Source organism: Gopherus evgoodei, chromosome 7 (genome assembly GCF_007399415.2).
Source record: "Gopherus evgoodei ecotype Sinaloan lineage chromosome 7, rGopEvg1_v1.p, whole genome shotgun sequence".
Classification (NCBI taxonomy): domain Eukaryota; kingdom Metazoa; phylum Chordata; order Testudines; family Testudinidae; genus Gopherus; species Gopherus evgoodei.
This window is the reverse complement of record NC_044328.1, coordinates 71,757,180-71,774,408: the sequence shown is the minus strand read 5'-3', so window position 1 is coordinate 71,774,408 and position 17,229 is coordinate 71,757,180. Positions and strand designations below refer to the sequence as shown.

Below are 17,229 nucleotides of genomic sequence, written 5' to 3'. Positions count from 1 at the left end.
AGAATTGTGCCCAGGCCTGGAAGGGTTCCAGTTTGAGGAAAAACCTTACTGAAGCATCTCTGAGGGTGAGATTATCTGTATTCAGTTTGATTAGACATAGATTTGTGCATTTTATTTTATTTTGCTTGGTGACTTACTCTGTTCTGCCTGTTACTACTTGGAACCACTTAAATCCTTTCTGTATTTAAGAAAATCACTTTTTACTTATTAATTGTCCCAGAGTATGTATTAATACCTGGGGAGCAAACAGCCATGCATCTCTCTCTATCAGTGTTATAGAGGGTGAACGATTTATGAGTTTACCCTGCATAAGCTTTATACAGGATAAAACGGATTTATTTGGGTCTAGACTCCATTGGGAGTTGGGCATCTGAGTGTTAAAGACTAGTACACTTCTGTTAGCTGCTTTCAGGTAAACCTGCAGTTCTGAGGCAAGTAATTCAGACCCTGGTCTTTGTTGGAGCAGACAGAAGTGTCTGGCTCAGCAAGACAGCGTGCTGGGGACCTGAGCTAGCAAGGAAAACAGGAGCAGAGGTAGTCAGTTGGCAGCTCCAAGGAGGGTTCTGTGATCTAACCCCTCACAGTGTGAGGTCAGCTTTTATTAGTAGAAGATGCAAGCTTTTGAGCTACACAGAGCTCTTCCTCAGGCCCAGAGAAGGAAGTGGAGTCTGGGGGCTGTGCAGCCCTGGCTTCTCATTGGTCCACTGGACTGCTTCAGCAGCTCACTCCATGCAGAAATCTCCCTACTGTCCAGTTCAGGGGTTCTCAAACTGGGAGTCATAACTGCTCACGGGGTCACAAGATGGTTACATGGGGGTCAAGAGCCCTGAGCCTCCCCATTAAATTAACCTCCCTCCTGTTTTTCATTTATAAGGAGTGGTGGGGGGATGCAGTCTGAGGCTTGCTGTGTGAAAGGGATCACCAATATAAAAAGATTGAAAACCACTGGTCTAGTTCCTTCTGTCCTCGCCCCCACCCAACTTGCAGCATGCTGGCAATGGGGTCAGAGGACTCTGGCAGCCATCTTAGACAGCCAACCTCAAGAGATCAAACATCATGAATCAGACACCCAAACTCCGTGAGATTGACACTAAAACTCATGAGATTTTTCTAACAGTTTATACTGTGGGGTGGGTTTTGTCTGTCTATTGATTGTTGAATTGCTCCCATCCCTCCCCAGTGTGAGTGTGTCCATCACAATCAGTGTTGGGGTGAGGTGATTTTGGCCCTCGCTGCAGGAGCACTCACCCCACTTCTGCCTGGCCTCTGCCTAGCAATTAATTCTGCCCCCAGTGGGGGTAGGGGCTGGGACGGATTTGGGTTCAGACCCATTGCCCATTGCATTTGGGAGGCAGTAGGTACATTCCCCGTGTCTTGGATGGTGACTGAGCTCCTCTACCTCTTTGCTCAGCTACTGCAGCACTCTCCCCTCTGTGCTCTCTGAGTGCTGGGGCTGGGGCTCAGTACTGCCAGGGCCCGAGGAGATGCCAGGCTGAGACAATCACTACTCATCATCCAACCAGCACCCAGTATCCAACCATCATCCAATCACTGCACATCATGCAACCATTGGCCCAGTTTCCAGAGATCTGGTGAAGGCATCAGCAACAAACCAACATAACAGAAGGAGAGAGCAGGGGTGCTGGAACCATTTTTATAGTGGTGGTGCTGAAAGCCATTGAACCAAACTATAAATCCTGTATAGGATGGAAACCACTTCAAGCCAGGGGGTGCAGCAGCACCCCCGCACTCCTAGTTTCAGTACCTATGGGAGAGAGCGAGAGCCTCTGCAATTCCTCAGCCGATCCTCTGCATCACACCAAGATCTCCACAGTGCTGCATGCTGCAGCCCTACATGCTTCCCTTACCTCCAAATGCCCCATCAGTGGGGGTAGCAGACTGGGGGCTTCGTCAGGCCTTTCCCTCCTCTCTCCTTCCCCATGGTGCTTTGTGTGGAGGTAGGCAGGAGCCTATGTCATTCTTGCAGGACACAGCTTAGATACCTAAGCTGCCTGACTCCAGGAGAAGGGTCACTGGCAGTGAATCGCAAGCTGAAACAGGTGCACTCCATTGTGGGTAATACCACCTGGAAAAGGGAGGTGAACAGGAATGAAAGGAGGGAGGCTCAGACTCCGTTTGCCTAATTTCCAACCCACCCAACCATTTTGGATTCAAAGGTTTAGCTTGATCTCAAACTTCATTGTGTTGATGTTCTTCTTGGGTGACCACATTATACGTACACTGTCATTACTCTGTACTTTCACTGCCTGATATGTGGATTTCCCACGGCATCCTATACATTAACCTCAGTGCAGTCACAATGTGCAAGTAAAATAATTTCACTGAGACTCCACTCGTTACCATGCCCGACCCCACATCCCAGGGAATTACCCTAGCCTAAGCTAGCAGTTACAAGGGCAGCCACCTTCTCCTCCAGTGTCCCTGCTGAATTCGCCCTTAGTTTGTGCTCTGCTTGCTCTGAGCACACCTACTGGACTGGGCTCCACAGGAAGATAAGTAGGGACATGCCTAACCTCATCTCATTTGAGGGACATGCAGGGGCATAGAGATGAGTTAGGCACCTAGCTCGGGAAAGAGTGCATATGCCCAGAACAGAGACTTGGGCACCTTCGGGACTTTTAGAGCAAAAATTGAAGCCCCGAATGAATTTAAGCACCAACAGCATTAAGTGGCAGCCAAGTGGGGATTTGTGGATCAGAGTAGTATCTAAAGCTCAGATTTGTGTATCTGTCCCATAACCCACGCTGTAATTGAGGTTCCACTCCCTGCACAGCAGTGTCAGAGAGCTAGAAATACCAGGGTCTGTTCAGGGCCGGCTCCAGGCACCAGCTTAGCGAGAAGATGCTTGGGGCGGCCACTCTGGAGAGGGGCGGCACATCCAGGTATTCAGCAGAGGGTCCCTCGCTGCCACTCGGAACGAAGGACCTCCTGCTGAATTGCTGCAGATTGCGATTGCGGCTCTTTTTTTTTTTTTTTTTTTGGCTGCTTGGGGCAGCAAAACCCCTGGAGCTGGTCCTGGGTCTGTTTACCACTTTCCTCAGCCCATATACCAGCTTTTCAGGAGCCTTATGATAAACTGAACTGGATTCACCTACACTTCATCAAATTCCCTTTGAGCCATTTCTAGTAATACGTTATCAATTTGAGTTTTAATTTACCTAGAGAAGTATATCCCTGCCCAAGGTAGATATCAGTCTTACCAAAGGTGTGTTCATTGTGAAAAGCTTTCCATGAGAGAGAGACAATGATAGAAATTGTAACTGAATTCACCCAGCATTTTATTCATGGATTCCTGAATTCTAAGGCAAGAACAGACCATTATGATCATGTAATCTGACCTCCTGCATAACACACAGGCCATAATGACTTCCCTGAATTAATTCCTGTTTGAACACCTTAACATTAAGTATATTACATCAATGCTATTACCTTTATCAACCAAACTTTTAAGCTTATCATATGAAGTTAGTTTGACAGGATCAATTCTACATAAACCCACATTGATACACATGAATTATATTATTCTCCTTTTATTCTTTAATAATTGAGTCTTGTATCAGCTGCTTGTTTCCTTTTTATTTAATACAAAATTACTAAATTCACTTTAAATAAACTACCATGAGTTCAGCTCCTGTTGCTACACTTTCAAGCTCAACAGAGCGCATATTATCACAGATTATCTCTGAGGCTTTTCTCAAATTTGGAGACTCTAGCAACACAGTGTCCCACAGATAGTGACTACGGACATACAATCACAAGTAGTTATCAGGACCATTCAGAGGATTCAGGGGGACTGGGGAAAAGTGGGGGAGCTGCAGCACTTGTACTCACCTGGCAGTAGTCTGGGTCTTCGGCAGCACTGAAGGGCTCCCTGCTGCCGAAATGCTGCCGAAGACCTGGACTGCCGCCAGGCCAGGGCTCGCGGGGCCCCTTTGGGGCTCAGGGAAAATTGCCCCACTTGCTCTCTCTTGGTCGGCCCTGACAGTTATCTGCACCACTTTAAAGCACTAAGTTACAATTACTCATGCCTAGACAAATCCTACAAAAACACATGCAATGACTAGGACTGTACCCATACTCACATTCTCAAAGGTATTTTCATGAATCTCTCAATAAATGATTATTGGTGGTGGGAGGTTCCTGCTGGGGTTTCCCATGGGGTCTTCCATTGGGGTTGTTCCGTGGATTACTTTTACTCAATCAGGAAAACTTTTTATATTGTACTTTTGATCACATCTAACACCTTATGCATATGCATGAGGGTTTCAACTCTCTTTTCCTTATCTGTACTTCTACACCCCATGAATATTGGGGTCCCTCATTTTTCATAGGTTCTTTGTTCCTCTTAGTCTCATTAGCATCTATGCACAACATGGACCCTATGGTCAGGACAGGCCTCTCCATCAGGTGTCTCGTGTTCTTGGACTATACCTTGCAGTCTATTGCAATCTAGTTTTTTGTAATATTACCTATTGGCACATCCTTTCCATTAATCTTGTGACCTTGCTTGCATAGGGTTCTCTAGGTAACCCACTCATGTCAGGTGTTCTTAAGCCTTTGGCCTAGTACTTAAATCTATTTAGCATACATTGATTATACATGAAATAGCATATGAATTGACCACTGACACCACATAACACAATGACAAATGGATGATAAAATTAACTAATTGACTACATGCCCCAATATCTTGCCTAGGATAATGTCAGGCTAACAGGTCTAGAATTACCCAGGTCAGCCTGTTTACTCTTTATAATAATTGGCACAAAATTAGCTTTCTTGAAGTCTTCTGGAACTTTCTCGGTGCTCAGAGACTTATTAAAAATCAACAATAACAGTTCAGCAAGCTCCTCAGCTTCTTATTGTCCTTAACTCTGCTGGCCATTGATTTCTCCTTGTGTTCCTTGACTTTTCTAATGAATATTCTACAATACCTAACTTCTGATTTATATTCATTACTATCAAATGCCCCTTTCTACCAGATTGGCTTTTTAACTGGTATGGCCTTTTTCCTGGATTGTGGCTTTCTGGGCATCTAGGAATGTGTTTTTAAATAATTCCCAATTATCATTCACATTTTTCTGAGGTAATACTTCCTCCCCTCTGATTTGTCTCGTCATTGTTATCAGCTTTGTGAAATTGACCCTATTAAAACATCAAGTATATATATTACTGGTCTGGACTTTATTCCGCTTGCAGATTATAAATGTGATTGCTTGTGCCTGAGCTATCATTACTTTGTACTTCTGTGGTCAGTTCTTCAGCTCTTAAGATAAAGAATACCGCCAGGTTGGTTGCAACACTGTGAGTTAGGAAATTGCCATCTATAATATTTAGAAATTCCAAGTAAGTTTTAGTACTGGCAGCCTTAGGCTTCCAGCATACGTCACACAAATTGAAGTCCCCCAATGATCATGTAGCTTTTTATCCTCTGTGTTGTGAATAGATGCATAAATAGGCAGACATCCTGCCCCAGTGTGATTTGGTGGGCTGTAGCAGACATCAACCAGAACCGCATCTTGCACTTTCTCTGTTAGGACACTGATCTATCAGCATTCAAGATCATTTTCTTCTGACTTGGAAACAGGTAATGCCCTTTATTTATTTATATAATATATATATATATATATATATAATATATATATATATATATATATTTTACATGGAGTGCCACCCCCCCGGCCTTTACCCACTTGATCCTTCCTAAATAGGTTATAGCCATTGATTTTAATTCATTCCACCAGCGTCCAGTAATACCAACTGGTTCACATTTATGCTCATAAATGAGCAATTCCAATTACTCTTGTTTGCTACCCAGGCTCCTAGCACTTGCCTACAGCCAGGGCCCCAAGCAAAAACAAACAAACAACAACAACAAAAAACACCTCTGGGAGCGCAACTGCCGAAGCAAAAAAAAAAAAAAAAAAATTATGCCGCCCCTGAAATTGTGCCGCCCCAAGCACGTGCTTGGTTTGCTGGTGCCTAAAGTCGGCCCTGCCTACAGACTGATCCCTCTTCTATGAAGCGGAGGCCATCCAAATTATACAGCCCTTTTTCCTCATAGAAGGTAGACAAATGTTTCACAAAACCAAACCCCTCCACCCTACCCCACTTATCTAGCCAGAGGTTCACATACAAAATCTTCTGCCTTCTTTCACTTGTGGGACAGGTAGGACCTCAGAGAACACTGGTGAAAATTCTTTTTGTTTGGCATGCTTCCCAGGGCTTAATGACAGGGCTTAATGCTCATCTGCCGCAGAACAACACAATCTTTGCTTTTCTTTGCAAAAGACTAATGGCAAGGGGCTCCCCTCGCTCTGCTGAAAAAAAAAAATTAAAAAAAAAAAAGTGTCCTCCAGAAAAAAATCCAGGTGAAAACTCTGGGCCCAAACTTGCAAGGTTCAGAATATCTCACAGTGCCCTCTCACGAAGATCAAAAGATTGTTAAGGGAAGACAAGCCCATTACAATCATCTAGTCTGACCTTTTTTTTAAGTGAGTGGTTGAACACAAGCATATCTTCTGAATGTGATAGAGAATCCATCCAGTTATTCAATGATTAATTACCTTTCTTGTTAAAAAATGGATTTTTTTCTGATATCAGTCTCCTGTCATTGGATCTTGTACACTTAGGTCTGTTAAATTAGAGAGAAGCCACATAGATCAGACATTTTTTTCCATGTGAAGGTACCTGTAGTCTATGATCAAGTCACCTCTAGAAAGCTCAATGTTTCTGAGGACTGGGCCTCTAGTTTCTTTGCAAAAAAGTAATTTTCTGCCAATTACTTTTTATAGAAATGCTTTATTGCTGCAGTCAATAACCCTGCGTATCACAGCACAAATAACCAATTACAGTTTAAGAAACTAATAATAATAATTCTGCAAATGGTAATACTGAGAAAGAGATGACCATACAGAAAAGGATACAAAACTATACATTTAAGTTACTAGAAAGTTACTAACTAAAAAAATTCTGCAGAAGTGTGAAGTGTCTTGTATAAACTATACAACACATGCCAGTGTCAAGTTGATAAACAGTATATAATTAGCTATGTACAAACGTTTTATCTAATTACAAGATCAGCTGCAATTTTTAACAATTATCTTCTATACAAAGACAAGTGCTTTCTAGTTTTCGGTTCTTCACTGGAATATACAGATGTTGCAATATTTCAAACTAAATAGTAATAATAATAATAATAAATCACAAAATAAAAATTCTCCTTTAAAAAATTTATTTTGCATATCTAGGCTAATGCTGTGAAAATCCAGCCAGCAATATCTTTGCTTTTGTATTTGACTCTCAATGTATCAGAATACTAGAGATGGATCTGAACCAGATTCACAGTTCCAAACACACCTGGACTGGGGGTGGGGAGGAGGGAAGAGTTCACATCCATGGCTTCCCTTCATGGCTTGGTCCATTCTCTAAAATGGACCAAACCAGGAAACTAGGTCTCAACACTCCTTGACTTTAGGAGAATCTGGATCCACAGCCCACTTTGGACCAGACTGTGACCCAGCCCAATGCAGTTGTGTAAGGGAGTAAAACTCTAATCCCATGCACAGCCAGTTCAAAGCTTCCACATCACAGCAAGGATGTGAGAAAGAGCTGCACGCCCAGCACTGTCCACCGCAACAGCAGGATGGTGGGGAGTAGGTGGAGCCAATGCCCAAGTCAAAGGAGCTGAACTAGTGAGGGGGCAGGGAAAGAAATGTAAGGGAGGAGTTGTTTCTCCTTCACAATCCTATCCTAGGGCTCCTCTGGGGGCATTACATGGCCTACTGCCTTTACAGGCTCAGTCAAACTCCTTGTGAATTACCCCGTCTTTACAACATGTGGAAGCAAAGCCCTGAATCAGAACTCCAGGAATGTTTGGCTCCAGGCCTAGATCCAAAGTTGGCAGCTCAGGCCCATCTCTACGGAACAGAGGCACCATGTTGTGATGGTGGCAGTTTGCTTCCTTTAAATCTCTCCTCCCATAAAGGGTTAGTTTAGGAGAATCCTGAGACTTCATAAGGGTTTAATACATGAAAATATTTTAAAGATGATCAGCCGTCTCTAATACACATATATAATTCTAACCTACTGGGGGTTTGTGATCCTGCCGCCGTATTGGATATGATGCTGCAGGGAGATTTTCCTTGGTGTAGCCTGACATTTTCTGGACTGGACTTTGGACTGACAAGACAAGGGAAAGGGAGCCGGGTGAGGGGCTTTCCACTACGTCAGAGCGTTTTTATTATGCAGACAGCAATCAACACAACAGTCTATGGATAATCTATGGATAATGCCATAGAAGTCAAATTAAGCACATGTCCTCTTTGACTCAAATTCTCCTCTCACTTGCACCTCTGCTCCTTCACTTCAGTGGGGATGAACAAGAGAAAGAGAAAGAAAAGACAATTCTGCCATCATCTGTTCATCTGAAAGTATGTCATATAAGAGGAACTTGGAATGTGTATTTTGATGGTGAATGGTCACTATCATGATCCAAATCTAGGGAGAATGACAGGACTCATTAGAGCCAGAGTAAAAGCCTTGGGATGGCTGCAACAGATAATAGAACTTCCTTACTAAGGGTGATAAAGCACCATTCAAACTTGCGTGTACCACCAGATGGCACTGTGAGAAAGAAGGAAAATCAAGTTTCAAAAGGCCCAGTGGGAAAGAATCAACATGAGGAACAACATCAGGATGGGTGAAAAACAGTAAGATACAAAGTAAAGGGACGATTCTGCAGCCCTTACTCTCATCAGCAGTCCTAATAATTTCAATGGGACTACACAGGACGATTATTTACACTTGTAAGGGTTGAAATATCAGGCCCTAATTCTGCTTATGAAAGAGGAACTGGGGAAAGGCCCTGGATGACAACGGGATGGCTAACAGTCTCATACGCGATTCTTTTGCAGCCTATTTCAATTAGAAAGTATGTATTTGTTAGAGTAATTGGTAGGGTGGAGGGGGCGGAGTCTTTAGCAGTATATTGTACAGCAGCTGGCATATGCTAAACTAAGCTTCCAAAATTCAAACTCACTCTGGTAACGTTTCTCAAAAGGTCCTGGTCAGATGAGAACGCAGACAGCACCACCCTGGAGATGACTTATGTTAATTTTTAATCATTGCAGCCTTGCGTGCATGAAAATTGAATAAGAATTTGATGAAGACCTGGTATTTAACCCACCTGAGTTGACTTGCTTAACCTGTTCACCAAGCATAAAAAATACCACATGATCTAAGTTCTAATGAACAGACCATGGTCATTGCCAGGACCTTGGGAAGAAGGGCATTCAGAAAGGGGCCCAGATAATTGCACTTTAGAATGCACCGGATAAAGGCAACAGCTGCATGCATGGGGAGATGAGGACTGCCTGGATGGTAGAAGGGAGGGTTCTCGCCTGTCTACACTGGCTGAGCATGGACCATCATGGCCCCCACCACAGCAATAAGTTTATGCCAATGCAGTTTGCTAGATTGTCCAGAGACCTGCAATGTTTTAAAGCATCCCAAAAACAGGGTACATGTTGTTAACAAAGACCAGGGCCAGTAAGTTGGCGGGGGGAGTTTGCACGCACGCACACACACACACACACACACACACACACGTTTGAGAAACCACTGGCTGATGTCCCCTTAGCATCCTCCCTCCTTTGCCTCAAAGAAATCCACAGATTTTTATCACAAAGATCAAGACAGAAATTAATGTCATATTTTTATGGAAATTTCTCTGATCTGCAGTTTTTTCTTTCCAGTGTCCAACTATTTTCATTGGGCCAAACCCTTGCTCAGTAGGAGTTTGCCTGAGAAAGGATTGAAAAACCCCTGGATAAAGACCTTGGGATTTGGTCAAATATTCCAACACGTAAACAGATTTCCTAATGAACTAAGAGGCCCAATGCAACTCCCATTACTGTCAATAAAAAGTTTCCCATTGACTTTATTGGTAGTTGGATTGGACTCGAATGGAGCAAGTCAGCTCTTAAAACTAGGAACCTTGTGCAATACCTTTTAATTATGACTTTTCCATTTCAATGATGCTGACACTACGGTCTGGTTTAATGAGGTCTGGGATTGAGACAACCTTCACCCTTACTCTAGTTGAAAGAATGATTCCCTAAGAAAGCTCATGTACTTTTAAACATTTGGGACAACTCTACCCAGCACTCTTCATCCTGACTCCATACATGTTCCTCTTCCCATCAAACAGTTCATACAATCAGCCATTCACGGGTTTAAAACAAACAAATCAAAGTCACTCCGACCAAGGAATATATCAAAATTTGGGCTAAAACAAGAAGACAGTTTCAACCTCAGCTATGTAGAAATAGGAGACCCTATGCAATATTTACTCCTTAATAGTTGTTTCAAACAACCCTTCTTCGTGTTGTCAAATTCTTGGGAGTCACACACAACACAGCATTAAAGAAGACAGACCATTTTCAGCTGTATTTTTTTTTCTAAAGAGCTCACATTATACTAATACAGTGTCCAAGCCCCTTCGCCAGTGGCTGGAATGATAGTTACATCAGGGGTATGTGCAGGTCTATCAATTATGTAGTTGACTTAAAACAAACAAAAAAAAACACAACCCCAGAACAGAACAACAAAACCATTACATATTAAAACAAACATTTTACACCCACTACTCTCCATTTACAAGTCACAAGTGCAATATTCTTTGAAAAATTTTCTCCTGAGAGAAAACCCCCAAGAAGCAGAGTTTTTAGTGTTATGCTGTGGGTATGCGTTGGAAACCACATTAGATTTTTGTAAGGCAAGAGGTTTAGGACCTAACAGGATGTAAGTGGATCAAGAGAGAGTATTAAAAAGGGGTATTTTGAAATGAGACATTCTTTCAAGTTTCATTCTCATTGGACACATATACTACAAAATAAAGACTTTAAAAAGTGCTATATGCTTTGTGAGTCCTTTATGCTTTACATATTGTGATAATCTTATAGACGCTGCCTACGAGAAATGTTAGTGGCAGTGTTAGCAGTAGATTAGATTCTAGGTCTCTCGTTCCTCTCTCTCAACTGTTCCTCAATGTCTGAAGCCATCTTCTCATCAAGGCTTACATTACCCCACATGCATTTTGGGATAGTTTAGAGCGAGCTGTCTTTTAAAAAGAAGCAGACTCCATGAAGTTGATGATGGTTCACACCAGACTTGCCATACTCTGACGCCTTGCCTCATCCAGTGAAGCCTCCGGTGTCTCTTTGTACAGGCCAGTCTGAGAGACGAAACATCGAGAGGTATGGAACCATGATAACATACTGACAGATATGTCAGGGGGGTAAAACAAATGCTTTTTTTTTTTTTTTTTTAAGTAATCTGCCAGTGCTAGGCTGTTAGCTGATTTTAAAAAGGTAGAGCAGTTTGCAGTAAACAATGATGCTTTTGATCCTCAGGAACATACAGAACCCTCACCGTTCCCTGGCCCCCGAAGATCAGACATGAAGGATTTCTGCACCACAGTCTTCAGGCTTTGTGTAATGTGAAGAGTTTATATCTGAATGGTGGACCCCAAGCATTTCTTTATTTTCAATGTTTGGCTCCATTAATGCAGGTTTTTCAAAGATACTCTTTTTGCTAGTTTCTGGACAGTTCTGTAAATATATTACTCGGTTATAAGCCTTAAGTCTCTTCCACAGCTGTCTCTTCCACAGCTGTACATACACTTTGCACTGGACATACATGAATAGAAGTCCTCCACTGAAGCCAATAGCCACAATTACCAGCTTAGTCCAAAATGGCCACTCTAGAATCCCTGGAGGAAAGGAAAGGACCACATTAATATTAGTTAGGCTGCACAGTATCCTTTAAATGAGAGACACAGAATAGGCCACAATCAGAATCTCACATGCAAACCCATCTGAATTTGGGTTAAAATCCTTGGCAGTACTGTATGAGAGCAAACAGATGTGATCACTCCCAGGTTCCTTTATTATTATTGATAAGATGCCATAGGTGTACAGGACACTTTACAGAAGAGATAAGTCAGGTCCCGGACTTGAGCAGCAGCTAGTCCAGTTCTCAAAGTCCACAGAGTGCAAGTGTGGTAGGCAGTTCTCTTTACAAGTACACCGTTCTCTGTCACAGGGTTTGTTTAATGCAAACAGTTCTTGTTATACCAACAGTTATGTTCTTGTTTTTGAAAGCCTGTCAGTTCCAGTTAATAGGTCTGTTCACACTCAACCCCCCTGCTTTACTCTGTGTACAGCCCACGGGGAGTACTACCCCCTACAGGGTATAACTAGCAGCTCGCAAATAGTTCAGTCTCCTTTATACCTCTTCCTGCCCACTCAGTGATCACACAACATATGGATTCACAGGCTTTGAGGCTGAAAGGGATCATCTAGTCAGACCTCAGGCCTAACACAGGCAAGACAGCTTCACCTAGTAGTCCCTATATCCATCCCAATAACTTAGAGTTGAACTACAGCATCTCTTTTAGAAAGAGACGTCCAATCTTGATTTAAAGGCTGTAAATGGTGGACAATTTACCACATCCCTTGGTAAGCCTACCCTCACTATTACAAATGTGCAGTATTATTTTAGTTTGAATTTGTCCCTATTGGACGTCCAGCCAGTGGATCTTGTTATAGCTCGGTCTGCTAGATTTAGAGACCATTAGTACTGTATATCTTCTCCAGTGTAGGTACTATACATATCAACCCTCTCCATTACTGGCTGGTCAGGGGCATTGCAGGAAAGACCATGACATCACGCTGATCCACCCATTTTCAAGTTTAATGGAGAATCAACAATACTATAACAAATCCATGACCTCCTCGAACACGACATCTGTCACTGTGCTGCACACACATGATCATTTGGAACTGCTCAGCAGTGGCAGGGACAGAACTCAGATTCTCTTGCTCAAAAAGCACAGGACCCTGCCACTTGGTTACAAATGCAACCCCATTAGCTGTTAGCAGTATAGGACCTATGCCATGCAGCCCAGCAGTTCCAATTCTATCCAACGGAGGCAGTGGGGCATGCACGCACGCACGCACACACACATGCACTAGCCAGCTTACTGTAGTACTCATCAGATTGCTCATTTCATTTGAATTCTGAAACGGAGTACAGTACCAAGTACTAAATATTCATGCTATTCCTATTTATGCTCATCTAAAATGACCTAAAGGCTGTAAATGTTTGAAAGCATATGCTTTTCATAAGCATATTGATCCCTTGCATTAAAAGGCCAACAATTTTCAATACGCCCATAGATGATGCTGTCAGATGGAAGAGAGACCAGAAGCTTTCATTCAAAGCAGCCTCTTTGCTAAACAAAAATCAAGTACAATCAAACTACAACTGAAAATGAAAAATGACAGTAAGTCATGAAAATGTATATTTTGAAAAGTGGCTGCACTTAAAAATGACTGTGGGCTTCCAAGTTTATTGACGCTCAATTATTTCCACAGCAAATGTGCTTTGCTTACACGTAAAAATGTGGGTTATATTTTTCTGTTTTATTTTTAACTGTTAGCCCTTCAAATGCAACCTGAGATCTAAGAGTCAGGCTAGGTTCTTGTGGTTCCTTCATCACTTCCAGGAATGAAATTTCAGCAGGACAAACTCTGTCCTTAGTGACAACTGTGTCAATGCATCATGTAACTGATTGGACTTTAATACACAATTCTGTTACCAGTGAATAAGGAGGTGCTGAATCTAGCTCCCTCTCTTTTTAGCTGTGCTAGCTCTGCAGGGCTACTAGGAATAAAAAGCAGGAAACACTTAGGCCTTGTCTACACAGGATTGGTACCAGTTTAAAAATAGATTTAGTTAAAGCAGTGCAACTTCGTGCGTGAACACTTGTATTGGTTTAAAACTGGTTAGACTGGATTAGCTTGCAGCCATACATTTTACTGGTGCAAACTACACTGATAAGCCAGGTTTAAATCGATTTAAGAATGTCCACACACAAAGTTGCACTAGTTTAACTAACCTGGTTTAGAATCACACCTTTAGTTAAAATGGTGCAACTTCGGGTCTTATTTTAATTACTAAAGTCAGAGATCTGACAGTTTAAAAAACATATCATCTTGCTCAACAGATCTGCCTCTTTCCATTCAGAGTCACTTAAATAAGAAACAAAATAAAGTAACATACCAGTAGTCTGTCCCTGTTTAATCTCTTCAGCAGTCCTGTCTATAAGGACATACAGAGACCATACGACGCAGGTGATGGCAATGATATGGAATGTTACAGAGCACATGATCTTCCTCCTCTCACTGGCTGTCATCTGCAACTTCCTCCACTAGCAAGATATCCAGAAGGCAGAGCAAGCGGTTAGAGGTTTGTGGAAGCGAGAGCAGTGGATGAAAGGAACACTAGTGAACACACCTGACAGGCAGAGGCTGTTTTCCTCACAACACACAGAAGCATTTCTTTTTAAATGTCATTATGTCAGGTAGTTGCCACAACCCACTAGTCCATATATCAGGGTGCAAGTTCAAGCAGTAGTGACTGGCACTCCAGTTTCTCCCTTGTGACTTTTGGCTCCAATCTTACTCCCATGACTTCAGTGGGAGCAGGAGCACAATAAATCTCTGTGCTGGGCCTCGGTGCACTGCTGCTGCTCACGCCTTATTTACCTGTACACACTCCAGTGGTGCAGAAGGGCTCGGGCTGATCCCAAACCCAGTTTTGTACAGCCTAAGCAACACTGCCTGTTAAGAGTGCCCACTGCTCTGTGGCCGAATAAGAGGTGCGGGGCACCAGCAAGTACGCCTGGCAAAATGGTAGTTGCTCAGGAAGGTTTGGCACCACTAATATAAAAACACTGCTATAGAAATGAATGGGCGAGCCACTGGTCAGTGTGTGTTACATGCCCATCTCTGTACCCAACCCACAGAGGATAGGAGTCTGTTACAGTCCCCAGATGTATAGCCTGACTTTAGTTCAAGCAATGGAAACTGATGCTTTTAGGTCTAGGTATTCAGTGCGTACATACTAGGCTATTTGATGAAACAATGGAAGTTGCTACCTATGTTTTATATTCAAGTACATTAATAGACTCATAGACTCATAGACTCTAGGACTAGAAGGGACCTCGAGAGGTCATCGAGTCCAGTCCCCTGCCCTCATGGCAGGACCAAATACTGTCTAGACCATCCCTGATAGACATTTATCTAACCTACTCTTAAATATCTCCAGCGATGGAGATTCCACAACTTCCCTAGGCAATCTATTCCAGTGTTTAACTACCCTGACAGTTAGGAACTTTTTCCTAATGTCCAACCTAAATCTCCCTTGCTGCAGTTTAAGCCCATTGCTTCTTGTTCTATCATTGGAGGCTAAGGTGAACAAGTTTTCTCCCTCCTCCTGATGACACCCTTTTAGATACCTGAAAACTGCTATCAGGTCCCCTCTCAGTCTTCTCTTTTCCAAACTAAACAAACCCAATTCCTTCAGCCTTCCTTCATAGGTCATGTTCTCAAGACCTTTCATCATTCTTGTTGCTCTTCTCTGGACCCTCTCCAATTTCTCCACATCTTTCTTGAAATGCGGTGCCCAGAACTGGACACAATACTCCAGTTGAGGCCTAACAAGCGCAGAGTAAAGCGGAAGAATGACTTCTCGTGTCTTGTTTACAACACACCTGTTAATGCATCCCAGAATCATGTTAGCTTTTTTTGCAACAGTATCACACTGTTGACTCATATTAAGCTTGTGGTCCACTATGACCCCTAGATCTCTTTCTGCCATACTCCTTCCTAGACAGTCTCTTCCCATTCTGTATGTGTGAAACTGATTGTTCCTTCCTAAGTGGAGCACTTTGCATTTATCTTTATTGAACTTCATCCTGTTTACCTCAGACCATTTCTCCAATTTGTCCAGATCATTTTGAATTTTGACCCTGTCCTCCAGAGCAGTTGCAATCCCTCCCAGTTTGGTATCGTCCGCAAACTTAATAAGCGTACTTTCTATGCCAACATCTAAATCATTGATGAAGATATTGAACAGAACTGGTCCCAAAACAGACCCCTGCGGAACCCCACTTGTTATACCTTTCCAGCAGGATTAGGAGCCATTAACAACTACTCTCTGAGTACGGTTATCCAGCCAGTTATGCACCCACCTTATAGTAGCCCCATCTAAATTGTACTTTCCTAGCTTATCTATAAGAATATCATGCGAAACTGTATCAAATGCCTTACTAAAGTCTAGGTATATCACATCCACCGCTTCTCCCTTATCCACAAGGCTCGTTATCCTATCAAAGAACGCTATCAGATTAGTTTGACACGATTTGTTCTGTACAAATCCATGCTGGCTATTCCCTATCACCTTACCACCTTCCAAGTGTTTGCAGATGATTTCTTTGATTACCTGCTCCATTATCTTCCCTGGCACAGAAGTTAAACTAACTGGTCTGTAATTTCCTGGGTTGTTTTTATTTCCCTTTTTATAGATGGGCACTATATTTGCCCCCTTCCAGTCTTCTGGAATCTCCCCCGTCTCCCATGATTTCCCAAAGATAATAGCTAGAGGCTCAGATACCTCCTCTATTAACTCCTTGAGTATTCTAGGATGCATTTAATCAGGCCCTGGTGACTTGCAGGCATCTAACTTGTCTAAGTGATTTTTTACTTGCTCTTTTTTTATTATTTTCTCTTCTAAACCTACCCTCTTCCCGTAAGCATTCACTATACTAGACATTCCTTCAGACTTCTCAGTGAAGACCGAAACAAAGAAGTCATTAAGCATCTCTGCCATTTCCAAGTCTCCCGTTACTGTTACCCCCTCCTCATTGAGCAGTGGGCCTACCCTGTCCTTAGTCTTCCTCTTGCTTCTAATGTATTGATAAAAAGTCTTCTTGTTTCCCTTTATTCCCATAGCTAGTATGAGTTCATTATGAGTTCATTATGAGTTCATTAATGCGGAACCACACTTCCCCTCTGAATAACCAGTAGAGACAATGAGATGAAGTACCATCTAAAATGCCCAGATGTATGCTGATTACCAAGCCATCAATGATTTTGTTATAGTCCCATTAGAAACCACAACGTTTTGGCCATTACTAAATAGGAAGGATGCAAAAAAATTTGACATTTTTAAAGACATTTACCACTGGTAATCACTTGAAAAAGGCTTTTATTTTTGATGCATTTGAGAATGGGTCTGGCATTTCAGTCTCATATTCACATTGGACAAATCCTTCACACACCTTCTCTAGGTACACTGTGA

At 42.5% G+C, this 17,229-nt stretch overlaps 1 protein-coding gene across 1 annotated transcript in view; it reads right to left on the bottom strand.

Annotated features, from left to right (window-relative positions):
- The window catches only part of LOC115655590 (cytochrome P450 2H2-like), a 102,342-nt gene that overhangs the window by 28,318 nt on the left and 56,795 nt on the right, over nucleotides 1-17,229 (bottom strand). The window contains exon 6 of the mRNA XM_030571211.1: nucleotides 14,149-14,296. Coding sequence (XP_030427071.1) covers nucleotides 14,149-14,281 — 133 coding nt within the window. The 5' untranslated portion in view covers nucleotides 14,282-14,296. The remainder of the gene's footprint in view (nucleotides 1-14,148; nucleotides 14,297-17,229) is intronic.